Source organism: Oreochromis niloticus, linkage group LG18 (genome assembly GCF_001858045.2).
Source record: "Oreochromis niloticus isolate F11D_XX linkage group LG18, O_niloticus_UMD_NMBU, whole genome shotgun sequence".
Classification (NCBI taxonomy): Eukaryota; Metazoa; Chordata; class Actinopteri; order Cichliformes; family Cichlidae; genus Oreochromis; species Oreochromis niloticus.
The window spans coordinates 10,016,478-10,039,428 of record NC_031982.2 but is presented as its reverse complement, the minus strand read 5'-3'; the positions used below and the strand labels follow the sequence as shown (position 1 = coordinate 10,039,428).

At 45.6% G+C, this 22,951-nt stretch overlaps 1 protein-coding gene across 1 annotated transcript in view; it reads right to left on the bottom strand.

The window, feature by feature from the left end:
* The window catches only part of ephb3a (eph receptor B3a), a 36,217-nt gene extending 24,012 nt beyond the window's left edge, over nucleotides 1–12,205 (bottom strand). Inside the window, exons 1-4 of the mRNA XM_003437807.4 lie at nucleotides 11,592–12,205; nucleotides 5,909–5,973; nucleotides 3,103–3,775; nucleotides 827–982 (exon numbers count right to left, since the gene is read on the bottom strand). Coding sequence (XP_003437855.1) covers nucleotides 827–982; nucleotides 3,103–3,775; nucleotides 5,909–5,973; nucleotides 11,592–11,655 — 958 coding nt within the window. The 5' untranslated portion in view covers nucleotides 11,656–12,205. The remainder of the gene's footprint in view (nucleotides 1–826; nucleotides 983–3,102; nucleotides 3,776–5,908; nucleotides 5,974–11,591) is intronic.
* Between the last annotated feature and the right edge of the window lie 10,746 nt (nucleotides 12,206–22,951).

Sequence of the window (22,951 nt, the reverse complement as noted above, 5' to 3'; positions counted from 1 at the left end):
TGTTTGAAACCCAGCACTGGGATTTGCCTTGAAGGCAGTAGAAGCCCTAGCACTGGGTGATGGAGGCAGTTCGGTTAAGGAAAAATGCAACCCGACAGGTTGCCAAGTGTTTGCTGAAGCCTGCCGGCTGCTGCTAAGTGAAACCAGTGCTGAAGCCAGACGTGGTTTGTATGGGAGACCCCGAGTTGTCTGCAAACAACCTGCAACTTGATCAGGTTTGGCTGCAGGAAACTGGAAACAGAAACCTTCAACTTCAAAATAAAAAATAATTTTGAAATTTGCACTTTTAAGGCAAAACCTTTAACTGGCTTCACCATTTCTCTTTCTGCTGTGGTATTAACCACCAACTAAAACCAAACACAATCACGTGATTTGAGAAAAAAACATGTTAACATAGTCCAGTATTACAATCATGACAAATCGACACTGAAGTGTGCAGACAAGCTGTGCAGTTTCGTGTGCCGTTCTGCTAAAACAGAACCCAAAAATGTAATCATTTCAAGCAGCATCAATCTAAAAAGTGACAAAGTGTGCAGAAGCACACAGCAGCGAAAACGGCAGAATCCTAGCATCTGCCCCCAAGCTGGTTTTAAGCCTATTTACATACATTGCTCCAATGAAGTGACACTTTCATCAGAGTGAAAAATTTACACCCCACAGGGAGCACTAGTGTATTGGGCACAATCACTACTTCTCTTTTCTTTTTGGTATGAACAGATTAAAATGAAGCCCCTACAAACAAGTCAAAACAAACACCAAAGATATGCAGCGCGCATATTCCAAATTCAGACTATTTTTCCAGTCTGTGCAGCGGAGAGTGACTTACTGGTGCAGGCAGAGTCAGGGGGGTCGCTGTCAGCGCGGTAGAAGCCATTCTGGCACGGACAGATACTGGCTCCTCGTGCACTGGTGCGACTGTTGGCTGGGCAGGGAGCGCAAGATCCCTCTCCGAATTTGGATTTGAAGGTCCCGGGGATGCACGCTGGATGAGTGGGCGAGAAAAATGAAAAGGACAATAAGAACAAAAGCAAGTATATATATATATATATATATGTAAATAAATAAATAAAAAAAGGAACAAAAAATTAAAAAAAACATGCTGGGCTGTCACTTATCTACAAGACCAGCGGCTGTCACATCTGTCACAGAACAAAGTACCTGTGAAGCAGCAGCAAAGCTCAATATTTATGGAGGAAGCGCTGATACGTACGTGAGAAATGACGAACACTTAAGCACGAGGGCTTATCTATACATTTGCATCTGCTCTTTCATTTTCACTCTCTCGGCTAGGTGACATTAATCTCCCTAAAAAGAGAGTCGGGATGACAGCAAAGTTTCATGTTGAAGAGGAGGAAAAAGGGAGGATAAAGATGAAGACCGACTGCTGACAGGAGATTGCTGTTGTCAGACAAACAGGGATGGAGAATGCTTCTGAGAAAAGGGATACACCCTAAACCCATCAATCAGTGTCTGCTCAGTCCTCGGTTCTCCGAATCCGCGCCGCTGAATACAAACAAGGCCTCCACGCGCGTGCGGAACGGCTCCGTAATAAGCCAATAAATCAATCCGAATGATCAGAGCAGACGCGAATTAGCCGAGCGGAGTTATTAGGAAAGTATACAAAAAGTACGGTTATCTCAGACGATGTGTCCAAAGCGATTCGTTTGAATTCCAGAGCGTCACGCTGAAGGTTGCGTGATATCAAGTCTTAAGGATAAAACCAGCATAAGCCGAGACTAAAGAAGGATTCAGATAAAGGGGATTAGCAGCAAAAGGTCCGGATATATCAGCCGCCGGAGGCCCCCTTGTTTTACTGTTTGCCACATTCCTAACCGGTGCTGTAAAAGTGGCGGTCTCTGGCAAACATCTGTCGTGTCAGCATGAGGGCTCCGACAGGAGGGAGAGTCTGTGATTAACTAGTTGGGTTAAGTGGTCTCTCGTTTTGAACAAGTTCCACCCTAATTCCCCAACAATGACACTTTTAGGAAAAATCAGCGCAGCTAATGACACCGCAACGGCGCTGTGCAATAAAAAGCCAAAGACGAGACGAAAATGTGTGTTTTTTTTAAACGTTCACAATCCGAAGAGACCTTAAGGCTCTACAGTCTGTGATCTGATTTATTCTTTCTCGTGTTAAGGGCTGCATTGTCATCTTCTTGTATTTGTTTGTTTTCCCCCACTCCTTTTCGAGAGGGTGCTGAATCACCCGGCGCTCTTTTCTCCAATCCATTAACCTCTTTGGAGGGCACCATGATTTTCCAGTTTTTGATACACTTAATGTTTCCCTCTCCCTGCTCTTATTGTGCCTCATCCCCCTCTTCTTTTCTCTTCTTCCCCTCCTCCTCCTCCTCCTCCTCTCCATCTCATCCTGTGTTTGGCTGTGAGCGAGAGGCAAGACTGAGGTAAGAAATGAAATGTCTGAGTGATTAATGTTAGCGTGGCAGTGTTGGCTCACGTTGGTCTGAATGGTGTTAATGAGTGTGGCCGCCTGTAGATTAACTAACAGGAGGCCGCGGAGGAAATTACACTTCCTCATCACAACCGCTGGCTGAAGCCCTGGAGAGCTTTTTATCAGGCGCTGGCGGCAAGCTTTTAACCTTGAGCAGCCAAATGGCAACGAATGAGCTCTCAGCGAATGTTAGACACCATTTCTCACGCCCAGGTGAGAGGAAGCCTTGCTTGTCTGTCTTTGACTTCCCTGCAGCCTCCCTCCCTTTTCATTTTCCGTCCCGTTTTCCTTTTTTTGGGCACATTCAACCCTTTTTACTGTACATCGTGCTATCTCCCTTTTCTCTGTTAATATCTCTCTTCTCCGGATTCCGTCTCTCCGCCTCTATTATGCGCATTTTCCTTGCCTTTCTGTTTCTGTGCCTTCCCGCTATCTTTCTCTCCCTCCTGTCCTGCCCGCACAATATTTGTATGCGGCTCCTCTCTACAACAGCTCATTAATTCATACTCTCCTCCACCCTCCTTCACCCACCCCCTCTTTCAGGAGCCACACAATAAATGCAGGGAAGAGGGCACAGACTGAGGTGACTTGCGCCGAGCATATAAAGGAGCTTTGGTTAAATAAAAGTCGAAATGTCTGTTAAATACACGTACCCTGGCACTGAGTGCTGTCTGCGGAAGGTTCAAAGCCGGCGTTGCAGGTGCACGAGCCCACGGGAACCATCCACTCGCCATCCCCGTTGCAGTACAGCTTCAGCGGGACGGACAGCTCCATGGCGTTGTTCACGCAGGCCCCCGGGGCAATCACCAAGGACGTGGCTTCTGCCCCCGTAGCGGTCTCGGGGAAGACGGCAAAGTTGGCAATGGTGGTGGAGCACTTCTTGAAGAAAACCCTGACTGAGATTAGAGACATGCAGGCTCCCAGGTCCTGGAAGGCCAGGTAGAAGCCTGCCTTGGAGAGGGGGCCAAAGCTGCGCACTTTGGTGTTGATCCTTCCCGCTTCCAGCAGAGAGAAACTCTCATCTGGGGCAATAGTATCCACCTTCACGTAGGGGTTCTCCCTCCACAGAGGGCTGGTGTCTGTGGCCATGTCTCCATCCGACTCATAGTAAAACAGATTAAAGGTCTCTTTGCAGGAGCCTGGGATGTTGGGGATGCTTGCACAATCGCGGACGGAGAACTTGAGCTCCACGTAGACGCGAAGCACGCCCTTGCGGGGTATATAGTCCGTCCTCAGCCAGTTGTTCTGGCTGGGCTGTTTGACATTGCACACCTGGTAGGTTCTGATTGGGCTCATGGAGTCATCGTATCCGCTGACCTCCTCCCACTGTGGAGACAACACGGAGACACTGCGATGATGGGAGGTAATGACTGTAAATACTGTGCAGAAAAGAGCGGAACGGCTTTAAGAATTAAATGAGGAGAGAAAAATCCCCGTGATTATCTAATGCTTTCTCTCAACGCAAAAACAGTTCCATTTCTCGCTCGGCACCAACCGAGCTGCGGCACAAGCTCAATTTTTAATACGCTGATAATTAATATTAAATAGTGTTAAATGCAGTGCATCCTAATGCAAACTGTTCACCCATAGAGAATGTTGGAAACAGCTAAGTGATGTCTGGCATAAACATGATTGCAGGAATATCCAACACACATTCCCACAACGTGCGTGTGCGCGTACATGTGGCCTGTGCAGAATAATTTGCAGCTAAAAAGCTTCTAATTGCATGAATCATTCAGAAAATTCTAATTATTATGGACTTAAAATAGAAAACATTTTCCCATTAAAACAAATTTCACACATTATGGCTGTTTGACGAGTTCTGATACCGATCGCGTGTCGCAGCTCAGATCATCAGCAGCATATGGGGCTCTGTCAAAGCCCAACTTCAGTAGCTATTAAACAAGGTGCAGACACACCTATAGAAGGCAGCGCTCGCATCGATGTCTGGTGCGCTGCAATCGAAACAGCCCCGAAGGAAGACTTGGTTTCTGTAACAAACCCCCCCACCACCACCTCTCCTCCATATATGTATAATGCAAACAGTGAGTTATTTATTAAAATGGCCATCTAAATGCAATGCTTTCAGTGTGATTGCACTATGGCAGCACTCTGGAGCATTTCAGGTTACACGGACTCTTATATATGTTCTCTTATGCCTGCACAAACAACACAGGAGCACATATTTGCATCTGCTTCGGTTTGCGTCCCTGTGAGTCTGATGTCTTGCTGTAGAAACAGTGATTTAGGGGCCCGGTGTGACACGGGCACCATCTATGGCTTTATGTGTTGTTAACAGTTGCGTCTCTATATGGTAACTAACATTAGCAGCTATGATAAATGTATCGGTGGGTCAATAAATTTAGTCCATTAGGAAATAACCTTGTGAGAAGTCAATTGTTTTGATTCCCCCCCACCGCCGCCGCCGCCCCACCCTCTAATTCCACGTCGGACTGAATGCTTCGTTTCCATAACAAATGAGCGTTCCAGAAATTGATTATTTCAACCGGAGGAAAATAATGCATAACTCATCTCACGTCTCTGAGCTCCCCGCGTGCAATTTATCCCCAAACGATGAGCCCAAGAGTCAGCATTAGGCGTCGTAAATCACCGGCAACCCCGCTGATGCACTACCTGACAAATATGATAATTGCCGGGCCTCCTTGAACGTATGGGCTTGTCAGGCGTGAGGAGAGGGGCTGCCTCGCCAGTCGTGACATATGACTTCATGGATGCTGGGACATTTCAGAGCCGGCCCTTGTTTGGTGGGGTGTGGGGGGGTGGAAGAAGAAGAAGGGAGCCGGGGCTGCCGGAGATCGTTTCCATGGAAACCCACCATTTCCATTGACTGACTTTGCGCTCATGTAGCGAAGACAAATTACACTGGCCGAGTGTGGGGGAGGTCTGTCAGGCTGTTAGCCCTGGGGTCAAATTCATGTTGTTTTATTTTCTCACAATTCCTATAGGGGGTATCAGCTGAAAACCTTAATTTCTGTCTGTAATGCGCTCTTGGGCCCACATTATAAAAGACACAGACACATGCTTTCAGTTATCAGGCTACTCTATCCTAGAGAGACATTCAAGGTAAAGTCTAGCTAATAGTCCTTAAACGTGGCGGGGATTTGACTCCTGTTTGTGTGCGCTTGCTCATTAGTATGTTTAAAGTGAAATATGCACAAAAAGCACAAAAAAAGATATTCCTTTGCTGAGCTTTTCACGTGGTCTGAAAACTGAAAATCTTTGATATCCTCCACACAATGTCTCACAGTGTGCTTCTCATTTGCTTTATAGAATCCAAGAAAGCAAACATACACTGCAAAAACAAAGCCATAAAGCAGCAGGAGGTGTGCTGTTCAAGGCAGACTGGGCTCTATTAACAAGCAAATGGAACAAATGCTGTTAAAGAGCGAGGAGAAAAAAACAAAAAAACAACTAAGCTAAACACATGCGCAAACTCACCCCACTCTCTGGGAATGTGGTCCAAGCCAGCTCTGTGGTAGCCCACCGACTGTCCATAAGGGTTTCTGCAAATTAAGAGTAGGAGTAAGGTTCACAAACTGGGAATTCAATGGTGTGAGGAAGGATAAAAAAACAAAAAGTGTTGCAACACTTTAAAGACCACACACACACACAGTTCCCTGTTCTCCAGAAACGGATGCAGGTAAAAAAGACACACACACCCCCCCTCGCTCCATAACCTCCACCCACATGCGTTCAATCTTTTGAAAGCTCTGACAATCGTGGCATATCTGTGCTGCTGCCTAATTAAGGCTTTCTCTGCGTTTGGCACCCGCAAATGCACTTCTTTCAAATATTCACTTGTGGACTAAAAGAACAAAGCCTCTTCAGGGTTTTCTTCAGAGGGGAAATATCCCAGGGGAATTGAAGAGGGGTCACATGAGCAGGAATATATTGTTCTCTGAGGCAAAAACACAAAAAACTGTGACCTCTCTCAGGTGAGCAGATGCTTACGTCACCTGGCTGTTTACAACTTTGCGAAGAGGTGAGAGCCGAGCCGACAATCTTTTGGGGGGGGGGGAGGAGAAGTTGAGAATAAACAGCAGGATCAGTGAGCTCTGTCGTCTGGCTGTCAGTCACACGTTTACCTGAGTGGGGGTGATCTGCTGAGTTCATCTGATACCTCACTCACTTTTACAGCTGTGTGGCCGTGCAGGCTCCCATTGTTCCTCTGCTGCTAATTACTGAAACAATTACACTTTTCTTCGCGGAGACTCAATGACACGACTCCCGCTGTGCACCATTTGCTCACAAGTTGTTGATAACAGCGCCGGAGAAGGGTGTGAGAGGCTAAAACAAATAGCGTGTCCTGTGTGGAGCAACAGTAGCACTTGGTGGCTTTGTTCCGGTGGAGCCCGCTGAAGACAGTGGTTACACCACAGTGTGTCCTTGGCTTTTGAGTGTCACTAACAAAAATAAGTTGCATTTGGGTGACTAAATCGGTCGTCCATCTGTGGCTGCTGATATGAGCCGCTGATATGAGCGATGTGCGTTCTTCAGACAAAACCACAGCGGCCTTTCTTCTTCCTTTTTTTTCAGAGCATGGGAGATAATGGACATAGATCTATACATGCAGCGGGATGGATTACTTTTCAGTGGTGGTCAATAGTGTGCCAGAGGAGATGCAAGATTACACTAGTTTTTATTCTAACTGCAGAATGAAAGACAAACAGTGATTGGTGGATATAGAAAATTTTACCTTCTAAGGTATCTCTTCTAAGAAAACAAAGAGACAATAAATGAGACGCAAAAAGGTTCTCCAAAATAAATACAGAAATAAATAAATACAGAAAACAAACAGAGAAAAATAACTTAAATTACCGTACAGGACTAATAGAAGGCTCCACAGCAGGGGGACACTTGCCCCCCCTTGCCCCCCTGTAGATCTGCCCCTGCACTGATCTGTCTTTCATGTAGTTACGTTCACATCGAGGTTAAAAAGAAGCAAACAGACGTCTCGATGTGGCGTTTCTATGTTGGGTTACGTTGGATGTGTGTGTAAATGATAACAGCCGCTTGATGTGCAGCGATAAACTGAGAGTTAAATCCTGTAAGGCTTCACTAATAAAATGCTTGAGACTGCAAAAAGTCAGTGAAGATGAAGCACGCAAGCTTAACATTAAGCTTGAAACCGGGGTGGGTGTGCTGCGTCTCAGTTTGATCTAAAGCATGATTCATGATGATTCAATGCAACCATGCATCACGATTTCCTGTAGGTCACCCATGTGATCTGATCCAGCCACTAAGAGTTTATGTAATGAGTTTATGCTCCCTGATTGATCAGTCGCCATCTGTGATCCTCGGGACACGTAGCAGGACATTAGACACTTATGGGAGCAGCTTTCCCTTTCTGACTGGGATCCAGCTAATCTAGCCGTGTACATGTAAGACGTAACTGTGCATTAGCCGTCGCTAAACGATGGTTAATTAGGCATTCACTAATCACATAAACTCATAATGACTTGATAATTTTGAAATAATGGAGAGCAAGAGGAGTCGTGCGTCGTGCATTAGCTGAAGAATAACTAAAAGTGTTTTCCTTTACACCTCCTTTTTAATTTTATATTCTGTTACAGTGGTAGATGCTCACATTAAGCACGGCCAAAGTTCAGTGATGTGAGCATATGTGCAGGAAATCCCTCTGAGCTATATGAACCAATCACTTTCAGATAGCTTTTTTTGGTTCTTGGCTCTGTGTGATGTCAGCAAGAAGGAATATCCCTAATATGGTTAGCACTGAAGCCCCACCCCCTTGTTATTAAACCTTCTGTATACCAGAGGCAGCCAATCAGAGGCATGCTGGCTTAAAGGGAAAGGAGCTTAAGCTTTACGTTCAGAGAAAATGAGCTGCACCGAGACCCAGAAAGAGGAAAATGAGGATTGTTTTAGAGCTAGGAGGTACTCCAACCGAGTCCAAGAATAAAGAACACGGTGCGGGAAATTAGCATAATAGGCCACATTTAAGTGTGGGATTTGTGCTTAAGCAGAATTTCTTTAATGTAGAGTACATTCAGAAATGAAAAGTAGGCTGCTAAGTTGGAATAAGCATATGAATGGTGCTGCAATAAAGAAAAAATCATTTAATTTAAGGAGGAATAAGTGGCTGCTTCCATTTTGTGTGTGTGTGTGTTGACAATAGAAATCCCATTTACCTGGGCATGATAATTAATAGGTAACATTTGCGCAGAGGGCAAATGCATTCTCAGTTTTCTGAGCTTTACGTGCGAAAGGGCATGAGCGACAGCGGTTAATAACTTCACTTGTCGAGCCCGAATGCACGTTCATGTACAAGGTTGTTTTACTGATTAGCACGACTCGAGCCAGAGAGAGGAGGGACTAATCAGTGAAATCAGCGCCTGTTGTCTTTGCTTGGCTACACTCGGGCCCTCGGCGGCGCACAGCCAAGTGAGCACTGGACGGCTCGCTGCTGATCCGTGGATCCAGGCCCGTCTCCGGAGTGTCTGATCCACCCCCACACCTCCCCTTCCCTCTATCCCCTGTGCCCAGAGGCAACAGGAGACAGATCCGCTCAGCCTCAGCTAACCACAGGCTCGAGCTCATGCCTGTTTAAAACAGGCTTCACCTCACACGGCGCAACAAGCAGGGGCAGCAGGGTGACCAGCTCATATCTGTAAAAGCCCCCTCTGTGAAGGCAAGGACTGCACCCAGCTGATGTGAGACACAGAGGGGGGGTTAAGAGGGGAGTGGGTGGACCTTTGACCTCCATGTGGAGCAGGAGGAAGACAGCATGTCTACCGAGATCTTAAAGACGTGGACTCCTGTGCAGTCTGGGCTCACGTGCTGCTCGAAAACACTAAAACTGCAGCGTGAACACGGTTTTCGTTCCTCACCAGAGTGTGTCAACGTCCTCCTCCTCCTCATCATCATCAAGCCACTGACTCCCAGAGACCGGCTGAAAAAGATCCCATTTGTTCCACACCTCTTCCCCCTCCTCACCCCCACCCCTTCTCCTGTTAAATTTACAATGCCTCTGAGATCCCCTAACTGCTATAACTCAAATCCAGAAATCTCTTCCCCCCTCCACCGTTACCACCACCTCTCCCATAAAACTACAGCAGCAGTGGAGTCGTTCTGCCCCCAGGGGTAAGAAAAACAATGCTCTGCAGTGGGAACTTTAGAGCATCACCACCCTTTCTTTCTCCCTTTTTTTTTATTTTTTATAATCGCCAAAATGCCACACAGCTCTGCGCTCTGGGAGCTCACACACGCTGATGTTTTATTCACTTTGTATGAGCGGCCGCATCATGAAAGAGACCCCCCCTCCTCCCTCCCTCCCTTGTACTACACAAGACACCCTCTGCCGACAAGCAAACACATGAAATATTAACAGCCCAAAACATCATCATCATCATCGTCCTCGTCAGTCGTGAAGATCTGTAAATGCTGCAGGTGTTAATAATAATAACTTCACTCACAGTGCACGTCTCTCTCTCTCTCTCTCTCTCTCACTCTCTCTCTACAGGCTCACAGCTGAGTGCGACGCTCAGTTTGACGCCTGATGATGAGCACCTTTTTTTGTGCCGCTGACCTAATTCAAACACACGCAGCTGCTTTTACAGGTCAACAAATAACGATTCCTGTTGACATTCGGGTGTGTAGGAAGCAGGGAAGGAAAAACAAATGTGAATGAGGCTCTCTTTTAATATGAAAATCAGCCCCCCCCCGTCCTCGCTTCGAGCGTTTTGCACCGCAGCCTTGCAGGGCTGCGTTTGTAAAACGCTTTCTGAGCGCTCATCCATCTCGTTTACGAGCTTTTTTAAAAAGAGTACAGTAAACGCCGACTGTAAATGAGAGCATTAGAACGTAAAAACGTCACAGCTGGCCGAGGCTTTTACTGCAATCTGCTGGCGCGAACCGGAGATAAGTCATCCTGATCACTTTGGCAATTAAAGCGCACACTTTCAAGTTGCCAAGGTGGATCCAACAACAACAAGAGACCCCACTGTTCAAGGCACATGTAATGCCGCCCACATCATCACCACCACGACTTCTCATTTAAACCCGAGTGATGATCTGCCCTTCATGTTTACCCTCAGAGGACAAACATTAGTTAACCCCCGTGCTTTGAGTAACACTTAGTGGTCGGGCTGAGGGGGGAAAGCGGGGCTGATCACCTCGGCCTCAGAGCCCACTGGGACTCGGGGAGTGCTGCTGCCGCTGCATTGATTTACTTGCTGACACCAGAATTGATGAGGGATCAGGGGCTGGCCACGGTCCAGGAGAGGCAGATTGGACGGGGAGGGGAGAGAGGGAGGCGAGGCAGAACAGAGAAATGTAGCTACAGCTCAGAGAGAGGAGCCCACGGGCGAGGGAGCAAGGGAGGTGGGCGATGGTGGGCTTCTCCCCCCGGGGGATGTGGGGAGAGAGCTGGAGAGGCTCCGGGGTGGGCTCGCAGCGCACTTGTTAAGCCGCTGACCTTTAACTCACACTTGTCATCTTAAAACGTTTCACATGTGCGTCCCAGCGGCGTGGTCCGGGGGCCAGAGATTGATCCACCCCGGGACTTGTTAAAGCACCCCCGCTTAGCAGGACCCAGCCACCATGTCTACACCTCTCGCACGCATCACACGAGGAGCCCTTTCTTTTTCTCCTCCGTGGAGTCCGTCTCTAACCTCTGTGGAGTTGTGGGGGGGAAGAAAGGTGGGGCAGGTGGGCATCCTCACCGGGCTCGTGGGTGTGACAACAAGGACAATAGCAACAGGGCAGTCCTTCAGCCGCAATGGAAACACAGGGGAGTCATCACACACACACACACACACACACACACACACGGACTGGGGCGTTCTGATGCATGTGTGCATGAATTGCAGGCTGACGCTCAGCCCAGCAGCCCGCCTTATATTTACAGCCGTAATTACGGAACACACGAATGCCGTGTTGCATGTAATCTCTCCGGTGTAGACAGCGTGCATCACTGATGTGGTGTTCAAACTAACCTCAGCGTGATTCACACTGTCATGAAAAGGAGGCACAGTGTGTGTAATTGTGTATCCCTCTGCCTGACAATGACATGGTTCGCTGTCAGTTTATAGCGCCTACAAACAGCCCATTGTTCATCCGCGGGGAGCAAAAAAGTAGTGATGAAAAATATCAAACGACCTACCTTCTACAGCCAGGACCACAGGGACAACGAGGCTGCACACCCACAGCAAGTAATCCATTGTCATAAACCAGGCTTTTGCAACATGAATGTGTAGACCTGGAGTCCTCGGGTGGATGGATGGATGGAGACTCAACCACGGAGCACCGCAGCCGAGCTTTTTGTTCCCCTCCACATTCTCATGTCTTCAGTTGTGATGAGGGCTCTCGCCGCCCCATTCAACCCAAATCCTCAAAAAGAACAAGCGGTAGCCGAGCGCGTCTGTATGTTTGCATTCACCCAGCTCCCCAGATCCTCCCCGGAGTGTAGTTGTGGATGCGGTGCTTACAGGAGCGATACGCTGCGCCCTTTTCTCAGTCTCATTCTCTTTATCTTTCTCTGACTTTACCGACACGGAGCCTCGGTCCGGGGCGCATCTCTGTGCTGCTGCCCCCCGCGGGAGAAGAGGGTGGAAGCCCGGAGTGTGAAGCGCTCTCCGCCCGCAGAGGAATCTGTGAAGTCCGCTCTGACCAACTCCGTGCGGCTGTTGCTCCTCTGTGAGGGATGTGCGTCGGAATGGCAACACTGGGGCACACACACACACACACACACACACACACACACACACACACAGAGGGGGGCTGGGAGCTCGAGGCGGCGTCAAGGCAGACGCCGTGAACCCCCAGCTTCCTGTAGGCACTTTCAAAACAAAAGCATGTTATTAAAGACAACTGGATAGATAGAAACAGCGATAGATCGATCAAAAGATCGATAGGGAAAGGGAAAGGGAAATTGCTGTGTTACTGCAGCAGGATAAAGAATAAAAATAGTACACTCTACAATAAACAACAAATAAATAGCACAAAATAAATTATTATTATTATTGTTGTTGTTATTGTTATTATTATTATTTTTATTATCAAAGAAGCAGTAAAAGTGGTGATGTGGTGTGTTATTACCAATAAAAATTCATGAATTTGTAGTTTATTTTATATCATGTAGTTAGTTACCATTTTGAAGTCCACAACCTGTGTTCACAAAACTTTATTTATTTATTTATTTATTTATTTAAGCCACTTTTATTCCTCCATGGTCTAGTACTTATTACAGTTCCCTTATATATCACCGGTCACCAGTTCAATACTAAAAGGAGGAACGAACCCTACCTCAGTGGACACAGTACTCCCAGTAAAGCCTGGGTAAGTGGGAGGGGTTGTATCTAATATAAAATGTATGTTAAATTAAATATGCTGATCCGTTTTCTGTTGACATCCTTTTTGTAAATAAGGGAGCAGCTTTTTTTTTTTGTTAAAGATTATTTTTACTCCTGGTATGAACATTAATAAGTGACATCAGCTAAATTAACCACTGCACAGGCTAGATCAGCGTTAGCTCCTGCTTTACTGACGTTTTACCTATGGGGCCTTTTATTTTGAAGTCAAAACATCCACACTTCCGTTTTTCACCTGGACGTTTTCGTGTGGTTTAACGCAGCTGGCGGGTTGGAAGGAGGCAGGAGGTGGGAGGAGATGGAGGAGGAGGAGGAAGCTGCTTTGCCAGCAGCCACTGGCCCAAAGTGTTTGTCCGCGCTGGCAGCAGGTAATACCGGCCCGGACTCCCCGCTCATTGCCGTTAAGTGGCGATCAATTGTGGCATTAAGTGGACTGTGGTCGTACTGGTTGGAGGACGTCAATATGAGCTTTGATAACAATGGATAGAGAGCGCCTCTCGTGGGTTATTGAGCGGTCTTTGAGGCTGATACACTGCAATAATAACCAGAAGTGATTTGAGCTGCAAGAGACAGTTTTACTTGGTCTCATCAGCCCAGTTCATCTTTACTTAATGCATCAATTGATCAATCTCACAATAAAAGTGGGGCTGTGCAGCAGAGTTACTGAGGCCTCTTGGGAAATACTGCTGGGACGTATAATTGTTTCCCTGTGAGGCTTTCAGAAAGACGATACAGTTTACCGCTCATCAAAGTGTCATCTCCAGAGCAAAGTGGTGTCTTGACAAACTGCCTGCCCTCATTAGTTCATGCCATACTTTGACCTTTTGCAGTCTCTGTCTTGCAGTCTCTCCTTTTAGGTCCTTTCCCACCAGACCCACCCGGCCTTTTGTTTCTTGACGGGCTCCAGCAGGGAGAGTGTGTGTGTGTCTGTGTGCTGGCTCGCAGAAGCTCTCAGCTTAGGGACAAGGCTCCCCTTCACGATGCCAATTCATCCGTCTGTGCGCCTCAGCTCCCTCTGCTTCATCCCTCCGCCTCCACCCACCCACCCCTGCTGTACCCCACACAGGAACACACCCACACACACAAAGCATCCCCCCCCAATAAGTCCCTCTGTGCCACACACTTAAGACTCCCCCATCCCAAATCTTCACCCACCACTTCCAATCCGCCCTCAGCTCCCTTAAACTTTCTTTGTCCCTCAGGCTTTGTGTACTAATTAACTACAGTTCAGTTCCCAGCAGGCTCGGGTCAGCTTCCACTACAGAAACCAGTGACGGACAGCCTTTTTTAACCAGTTATATTCAAACTAAGAAAACGACAATGACGATGACAAAGGACACTGTCGCTGCCGGCAGCATCACTGGAGTCATGATGAGAGGAGGATATAAATAATGAAATGTGGCAGTGCAGAATTTAACTGCTGCTGCTTCTCTTTTTAATTTCTCTTCTTGTTCTTGACATCCTTCATCGGCTGCAGATTGCTTGTTGTTTGTTTGTGGTGTGTATGTGTGTGTGTGTTTTCTAAGAGGCTCCCAAGAGACTGAGAGAGTTTTGGACGAACATTTACAAATCTGCTTTTGAATTCAGCTTTGCTACAGTCCTTGAATTCTCCACGGTATCTTAAAGTACACAGCGCGGGGAGGAATTTCAACCCATTAACGGGCAGGAAAAATCCAATATAATCACGGCGCTCATTCTTCCTCTTATTTTGAAATATCCTGACAAGCCCGCATAAGACTGATGGCGATTGCAGAGTGTGCCAAACCCATTTTGCTTTTAATCTGCAGCGGTTCTAGTTGTATGTCTTTGACTTGCAAAAAAAGAAGGCTCGTGAAGTCATGCCAAGTTCATCCGCGTGATACCTTCAGGTGTTGTTTCAGAGCAACCTCTCGCCCTCCCTCCCCGCTCTGACATGATGAACTGGCAGGCAAAGTCTTTAGAGTCGCTGGCTGGATTTGGATTGTGCGTGCTTCACTTGTTGCCGCGACAGGTGGAGTAAAGAATTGCCGCTCTGGAGAGGATTCCTATCCCCCCGCAGATGAGAAATCAGCTCTCAGACTCAGGGGAGAAAATATATATTTTACAGAGCATGGAGTGAAGACATGAAGAGCCGAGGATGGAGGAGGAGGAGGAGGAGGAGGGGATGGAAACGAGCTCTGTGGGACAGCAGTGTTAAGTTGACAAGAAGGGATGACAGAACATCTCCACAAAGCCAGACTGTCTCCTGTGAACTACTCGTGAATTATGGAGTCTGTCCAGCTCGGCTCACTCTGTGTGTGTGTGTGTATAACAAAACAGGCATGTGCACACAGAGCTTCATGTGCACTCAGGGATTTATGTCAGACACATGTAGCTGTTTGTTTTTTTTACTTTGGCTTCCAAATAAAATTTACATGAATGCGGCAAATTCTTGAGATGTCTTGCACGCTTATCTTCCAGCTTTTTTGTGTGTTTTTTTCTTCTATCATGAGAATAAAAAAATGCAAATGATAAAAACGACTCAGATTTATATTCATACTTACGATGCATAATTAATAGCATCAAACAGTGGGGAGCAAATGGTTTATGTAAGTTAACCTCGGGGATCCTTCCAATACATTCTTTTCGATCCATAACAGAACAGATGCTCAAGGAATGCAAACGCGCGAATGCGAGGGAAAAGAAGAACATTACCCAGCAAGGAGCAATTGTTTTCTTCTTCTGCTGCTTCTGCAGGGATGGCTTCTTTTTGATCCCAAAATGAATCTGAATTTAAAGTCTGACTTCAAGACAACTGCTGGAACTTCACTGGTAACACACACACACACAGGCAGAGAAGCTGCACAGAATAAAAGAAGGAGCTCTGAAAGCTGAGTTATGTGTAAGCCACTTTCTCGAAATTTAGAAGTTTTGATGCCAGCATGCTAATGAATCTTCAGATGATGCCGCCCATCCTTCTTCTTGCCAGTCAGCTTTAAATAAATGAAGATGTGAGCTGGTGCATTAAAAAAAAAAAAATCACCAAAATGCAGGAAATGATGTGTCCGGTGCTTAAATTTGCCCCCTGGATCCAAATGCTCAAACCACAACCTACGCCCACGGTATCGCCATCATTAGGCTGTAGCTGAAGGACGCTTTAATCTAGTCTCATACTCTTGATCTGAAGAGTTTGTAGAGATGTAAAGAACTGTAATCAAACATCATTTTTTCCCTCTAGATTCTTTTTCTAATCACTTGATGGAAACTAATGATGAAGATTGTGTGTAATCTTCGGAAGGCCCAGTAAAGTGACCATGTGCAGAGACTGTTTTACAACTAGGAAAGAATAAACCTCAGCTGAGCATTAAAGTGTAGTTAAGCTTGTAGCAAATCATTAAATCTGGCCTGTGTCATAAGAGCGGGCCCAGTTATCACGAGTGGACATTTTAGCCAGTTTGTCCCTGTTGTGCTAATATTGTCATACAAATATAGCTAACAATAATATGCTCGCACTGCATCGGCAGTGTGTTTGGGATTAGCCTTTGTCAGATGGTATTGTATGGTGGAACAAAATCGGACTTTTCTCTGTTTATAATTTCAACAATTTTGACAAGATCTCCAACACCACTGGCTGAAATGGAGCCCCAACCATGAGTGCGGTTCCACCGTGCTATAGACACTCACTGTTGTACCTCTCTTCTGGCTTCCTCCGTACATACTCAAAATGATTTGAATCATATATTTTAAATTTGGATTTATCACTCCATCAAACCTGTTTCCACTGATTTTCACTCCTGTTCTTGTGTAATTTGGCATACATCAGCCTTTTCCCTCTGCTTCCCTTCCTTAAGAACGGCTTGTTGGCAGCCACCTTTCCACCGAGACAATTTCCAAACAGTAGATGGATCAAGTGGGGGAGCAGATCCATCTCTCAGGTTCTGTAACACATCTTTGCTGGAATTTTCCCTGTTTCTTAAGGACTTTCAGAGACCGTTCACCATAGATACTTTTGTAGGGCTTAAACTTCTTCTTTTGTCTTTGGCCTGTACTGTTTCCTCAAAATTTTAAGAACACTGCACATCATGCTGAGATATGCCAAGTTTTAGACTAATACCTGCCTGGAAATCACCCTGTTGGTGTAAAAATAAACGTTTTATTCCTGTCAAACTGTGTTATCTTTGGCATTTTTTGCAGTTTGCTGTTATGTGTAGGCAAAACACTGATCCATCCCTTGAGGTAGATGCCTTTTTATGCTTGAATGAGTCATAGGTCAGTTTTAAGTGGCTTACCAAGTAAGGTACAAATAAGGTAAAAGGACAAGACTTCACATTTACAAGAAAGTGTGGCCCTTATATATGAAGAAAAGCCCGGTAGCTCAAGACTGTTACATACTGTAACTATATATAACTGTAGCTTTCTGAGAGTAAAACCTAAAAGACAAGCATGGTTTTACAGCTGTTAGCATTAGCTTCATCTTAGCTTAATAGAAAGTCACAGCACCCAGCAATAAATAGACTAAAAATAATAATAATAAAATATATATATATATATTAGCATTTGTCCTAAGCTAACTAAAGGTTGTAGTTTTGCATGGTAAGTAATACTAGAAATTGTTTTTTGTTAGTTTTTTTTTTTTTAAACTTAGCTAAGCTAACAGGCTAATGGCTATAGCATCATATTTACTTTACAGGCATGAGAGTGGTCGCCATTTTTCCTCATCCCATTCTTGACAAGAGAGTCTAATGTTATGTCTTTAAACACAATTTCTATTTCATTTCTCAACTGGGCGTCTGCGCGTCCCAGCGGAAACATTAGCAGAACTGTTGCAAAGACGCTGAGTAAACACACAAATGTCACTTTTTTTTCTTCCCAGGACCGAAAAACCTGTAGATAATCTATTTTCTTCAAGGCTGCTGATGTGAGAAAAAACAGAAAATAATCTGTCAACAAACGTTGGGAGACGACACTGACAGATAATGAGGGGGAAAACAATCAGGAAAAGACGTCGCCCGAAGAGATCGCACATAATTCTGCATATATTTGAATATCTGTCATTGTCTGTCTGAGCTTGTTTGCTAACAAGACCAAAATAAAGAGCTCAGAGGCCTCAAGAGCACCGCTGAAACAAGACATGAAACAGAGCAGGAGGGGCATTTTGCTTCATTGATTGGAGAAGTAATGATACATGATTATGTTCAGACAGAGATCTGGCTGTTAGCTGGCGCTTAAGGGCACGAGCACTGCTGGGCTTTTCACAAACTGCTGTCAGCGTGTGGTTGTGTGCACCGCTGATTGATTATGAATCGGTGTTCTGTTTGGGGAGCTTGACGTGTTTGTCTCACCAAAACAGCTCCTGAATCAACTCTCGGAGCTGTCACTGCTCCGGGTTAGGGCACGGGGCTCTGCCAAACGCCCGCCGCACTCCCTCCGTCTCCCGAACTTCCCGAGATAATGAGTGGAAATCTGTCAGTTATTTTATAGGATGCTCAAAATGACTACAACTTCAGCGGGAGATTTCAGGATCGCAGGTAATCTAAGCCGCCGAAATTGTGAAATAATGAGCGCTCACGCGGCGAGTGAGGCAATACACAGCAAAAACTAATTAAGAACAATTTCATTTTAGTGGGCACAGACAGTTTTTCAGCAGAAGTCTTTTTCCTTCAGAATTATTCACAGGAGGCGTTATTGATGATTCGCCACATTCGGCAATTTTCCCACCATTCTCCTCCTCCATTATTCATCCACCTCTACTTTTTAATCTCCTGTGAGCTGACTCAGAACTCCACTTCCATTTGCAGACTGTTCCTCCTCTATGCTCATGTCTGTAGCATTGATTAAATGGACCCCAGTGGGCTGGGGGATTACATTGGGGTCTATTTGAAATGGCATTTCCACAGTGTTTTTCCATTACTGAGCATACTATTGGAATTTAGATAAACTGGGTCTTGGTAGGCTATGTTGATTTCTGAGTTTATTCGTCTGGTTCACATGGGGTCCATTTGCTGCAATTTAACAATTACTGGCTTTGGCGTGCTTGCTAATTTTCTGTGTTCACATCCCTCAGCAGCCTAGAGCGCAGCCAACCGGGCTCCCACAGGAAGGCAGAGGAGAGGACGGGGGGAATAGCGGAGGCAGAAAATGAATACAGACAATTGTTTTTCATCAGCTGAGATGGAGCAGGGACACGATCAAACAGGACTGAGACAAATTAGATAACAGAGGAAGGAGACTGAAAGACAGCCGTGCCTGCTGTTCCCATCACTGCTCTGTCTTGTGAACGTATTTGTGGTTTTAACCATGAGCTGGCTCCTAATGGTGTTTTTTTTTGTATTTTGCCCCCTCTGCCCTCCCCATAGCTTCAGCTGGAGAAGCAGGTTTCACTATTTGCAGCCACATCTGTTTAGAGTGGCGGTTCCCCGCGTGAGTTCGTGGCCTTTAAATCTCCATTTTTGTGTTTACTCACTAAATGCAAATGCGTTAAGGAGAGCCCTTTCATCGCGGAATTAACTTTCCGGTCATACTACAACCCTGAGTCGACAGAAGTTAAGAAATGTGACATTCTGAGGCTTTTTCTCCATCTATTATTAACACCGGTGTTCTGGATCTAGGAAACCTCGGGGCGTTTGGCCTCTTTGTCATATATGATTTTCCCTGACAAGTGTCCAGGTAAGCGCTGTCTGCCACACTCTCCTGCAAGCTCCTCCGCCCCCATAGGTGGAGTAATTGGTGTCAGACAGTTTTGCTTCTTACACTTCTCATTTGGAGGAAGAAAAAAAAAAGAAAACCTGCCTGATGCGCTGCTGTGTTCCAGCTTGGCTTGGCAGTCATTCCAGCTAAAGGGCCACACTTTAACAGAGCATTTCATCACCCGGCGCGGACTGCAAACTGATTTCAGTCAGGCGGCAGCATCCTCCTCTTCAGGTTCTGCTCAAGCATGAAAATCACCTACGAGCTGAGCAGCTTGCTGCTGCAGGAAACCAGTGCAAAACCTCCAGTGCTCTTTGCTATAAACTCTGGACACCTGACGAACAGGTCGACTCCCAAAATGCTCCAGAAATTTCCAGTATCATCAGTCCCATGGGTTTGTTTTGGTCACTGTGAGAGCACTGATGAATTTGTCCGGTAAAATAAATAAAATATCACAACGACTGATATTCAAAATCCTTGACAGACAATATGAAAGGTGTTGCTCATACCAATTAACGTACGGAGAAGGCTCAACTCAATCATTATTACTGTGCGTTTCTAAATCATCCATTTTTACTGCACCGTTTAGCTGTATTTAGGGAAGCTGCTCATTACCTGCTGGCCGCACATCCAGACATAGATGCTAGCTGGTGAGCAGCGGAGTATTTAGCAGGTAATGAGTCTGATATTTCCCTTAGGAGTTGGGCGAGATCAAGAACACAGCAGAAAGCTAAATATTGCACACAAACAAGATTTCAAATGAACTGGAGAAGCATCTTGTGATGGGACCACAGCACCTGCAGTGCCGGAGATTTCTCAGTCTCCAGTGTTATGTGATTGTGGGCCACATAGTAAAAGATAAATGATACCTCATATTGGAAGTTAAAAAGGAGACTATCCAAATTAAAAAGAATGCAGCAGTGGGCCCCTTAATGGGGTGCTGGGTTGAGTGAGTAACTAAACCCAGCACCCAATGGGCACCCAAGCCCATTTACTGTGGTTTCCTCTTGTTCTGCCTCAATAAAGGCTAAAAAGCTCTTAATAAGAAGTAAATAGCCTCCTTAGCTTGGTTTTTCCTGGCACCCTTACTCAGTACTAATGGATCAAGCCATGCCCATCCTCCAACCTGACCTTCACTTTGATCTTACCTAAGCACCTGCACACTTTTATTATCGGCACAGGTCTACAAACAGCAGGGAGCAGTGAACCTGAAAGTGTAACTGCCTCCTCATCTTCTGTGACTGTGTGTAAACTCACGCTGAAAACCGTCTCCTGATGAACGATCTCACAGTAACACAGCGAGAACCGTTCAACAGCAGGATGTGTTTTGTTTACTTGAGACTTTTTCCAGGACTGTGCTCAGTATTTAAATCACAGGGCAGTCAGCTCAGTCGCCTCCGTGTTACCTGAAGAAACAGCAACCGAAAGCGACTTAACAAGCATTTAGTTACACACACACACTGAAGTGCAGAATATTTCATATATATAAGAACAAAAAGTAAATAAAATAAAAGTACTGATTAGATGTAACACATTAATGAAGCATTGCTGGTTAACCTTGTAGGTGCAGTATTCTGTCTTTCTACATTTGCAAAAACTGTGTCGGTCACATTTATGTTTGAGGAATTTTCTCTTTTTTACGTTAGAACATGGAGACGTCTCACAGAGTCTGCAGCTAACTGAGCATTTTAGGTTCTTTTAGTGACTGGTTTTGGTTTTCTGGCATGTTTTCCTGCATGTTTCAGTGTCCTGATGCAAACTACTGCATGATGACGTTCCAGCTCCAAGACAGACACAGTTGGCAACTAGCTCAGGAAAAAGCCAGCTGACACCAGGAGTCGGTTGCAGAACCAAAACAGAGACAAAAGGTGACTGAATATAGCTTTACATTGCAGGGATGACTGCAGGGATTTACTGTAACTGCAGGAGTGTGAAAAGCAGCTGTTTGCTAACACGTTGCTGCTAAAAGCCTACCACTTAAAAAAATCTATTTTTTCCTGTTTTTGAAAATTAAATTGAAACATATCCCTCTGAGATTGACTAAACAGGAAGCATAGAAGACTATAATTGATGCTCAAGTAGCATTAAATTGTAGAGGATACGTCTTTACAGCACTGTTTTTATTCATTTCCTGATCTAATACCAGATGTTGTTCATGTCTTTCATCATTTCAGACCGTAAAACTAAACTTTTTGTTGACTGAATAGTCTTTTTCCGCCTTTTCCCTTAAACTTCTACATAGTTTGTTCCCACATAATACTCCAACTTCCTCTTCTAACGGTTGAAGCTGTCCATCAGACACTGCTATCCCCTGTAGACCCACATAGCATGACCTCATGAGCCTCAGCTCGGAGCAAAAAAAAGCAAAAAAAAAAGCAGAAAAGTCAATTTTGGGTCGAAGGCTCTGAGAAACCTTTTCATAATGAGGTCAGGGTGATGCTGCGTGCCCTGTGAGTGTGTGAGTGTGTGAGTCAAACCGAGCGCCCGGAGTCAAGTTTAGCTCGTGTTTGAGCCATATAGCTGAGACCCTCGGGGGGCTGCATGCTGCTCCAACTGTCAGGCAGTAACAGTGAAAAAACTCCCCCCACAAAAAACAGCCTTACTTAAAGGTAGTGGTGATGACGATGAGCACTTGTGACCGTCTCCTCCCTTCAACCCCTCCACTCCTTCTCACCCGTGCCTGGTGGTGTCACGGAGCGAGGGGGAGGGAGGAAAACCTCACTGTTACACAGACTGAGGTTTGAATACATGAAAAATATTACATCATGATGCAACCTGCTGTATGCTTCAGTAGGTATCTGCCTTATGCGTTCAGGGTGGGACCATTCACACAGAACGTGAGTGCCTCCTAGTGCCCGAGAGTTGAAGTGCAATTACAGAAAAAAACCCCCCTTTTATTCTGAGCAGGTCTTTCAGAGCTAAGCCTTTTCACAGTGGAAAAATTGCCATGAAATAACAACTTTGGATACTAAGCCCCACTTGATTTTTTTGAGTATTGTCACACTGTGACTTTCCAAGGTTCCAGTTTAGTTTGTTTTTTCATCAGCAATCACAGAGATACGATTTTACACATGCAACGAACATAAACGATCAGCAGCACAGGCCTGCAGCTATTATAAAGGATCCTGAATTTATTGGGTTTTCTGTTCTGCTTTGGAAATGGAGACATTTATACCAACAGAAAGAGGCGTGAGCTTTCTACAAGTGCACAAACACGGCACTGGGCTGGCATTTTACATGATGAAGATATGAATCGCATAAAATAAGCAGAATTTTCCACTAGAATGACGTGAAAGCAGAGGATGTATAGAGTCACGATAAAAAAATAAAAGTTGAACTTAACCTCAAGGGAAACAGTGCAGTGGGGTCGAGGTGCTGACCGGGACCTGCAGGATTGTTGTATTATGTCTTGGCCAGGGATTATAGATGTCACTCTTCACCATGTTTCCCGTCCTTTCTCTACATTTCTGCTGTCCAGCAAAGAAAGCAGTGCTGCCAGAGTACTTAC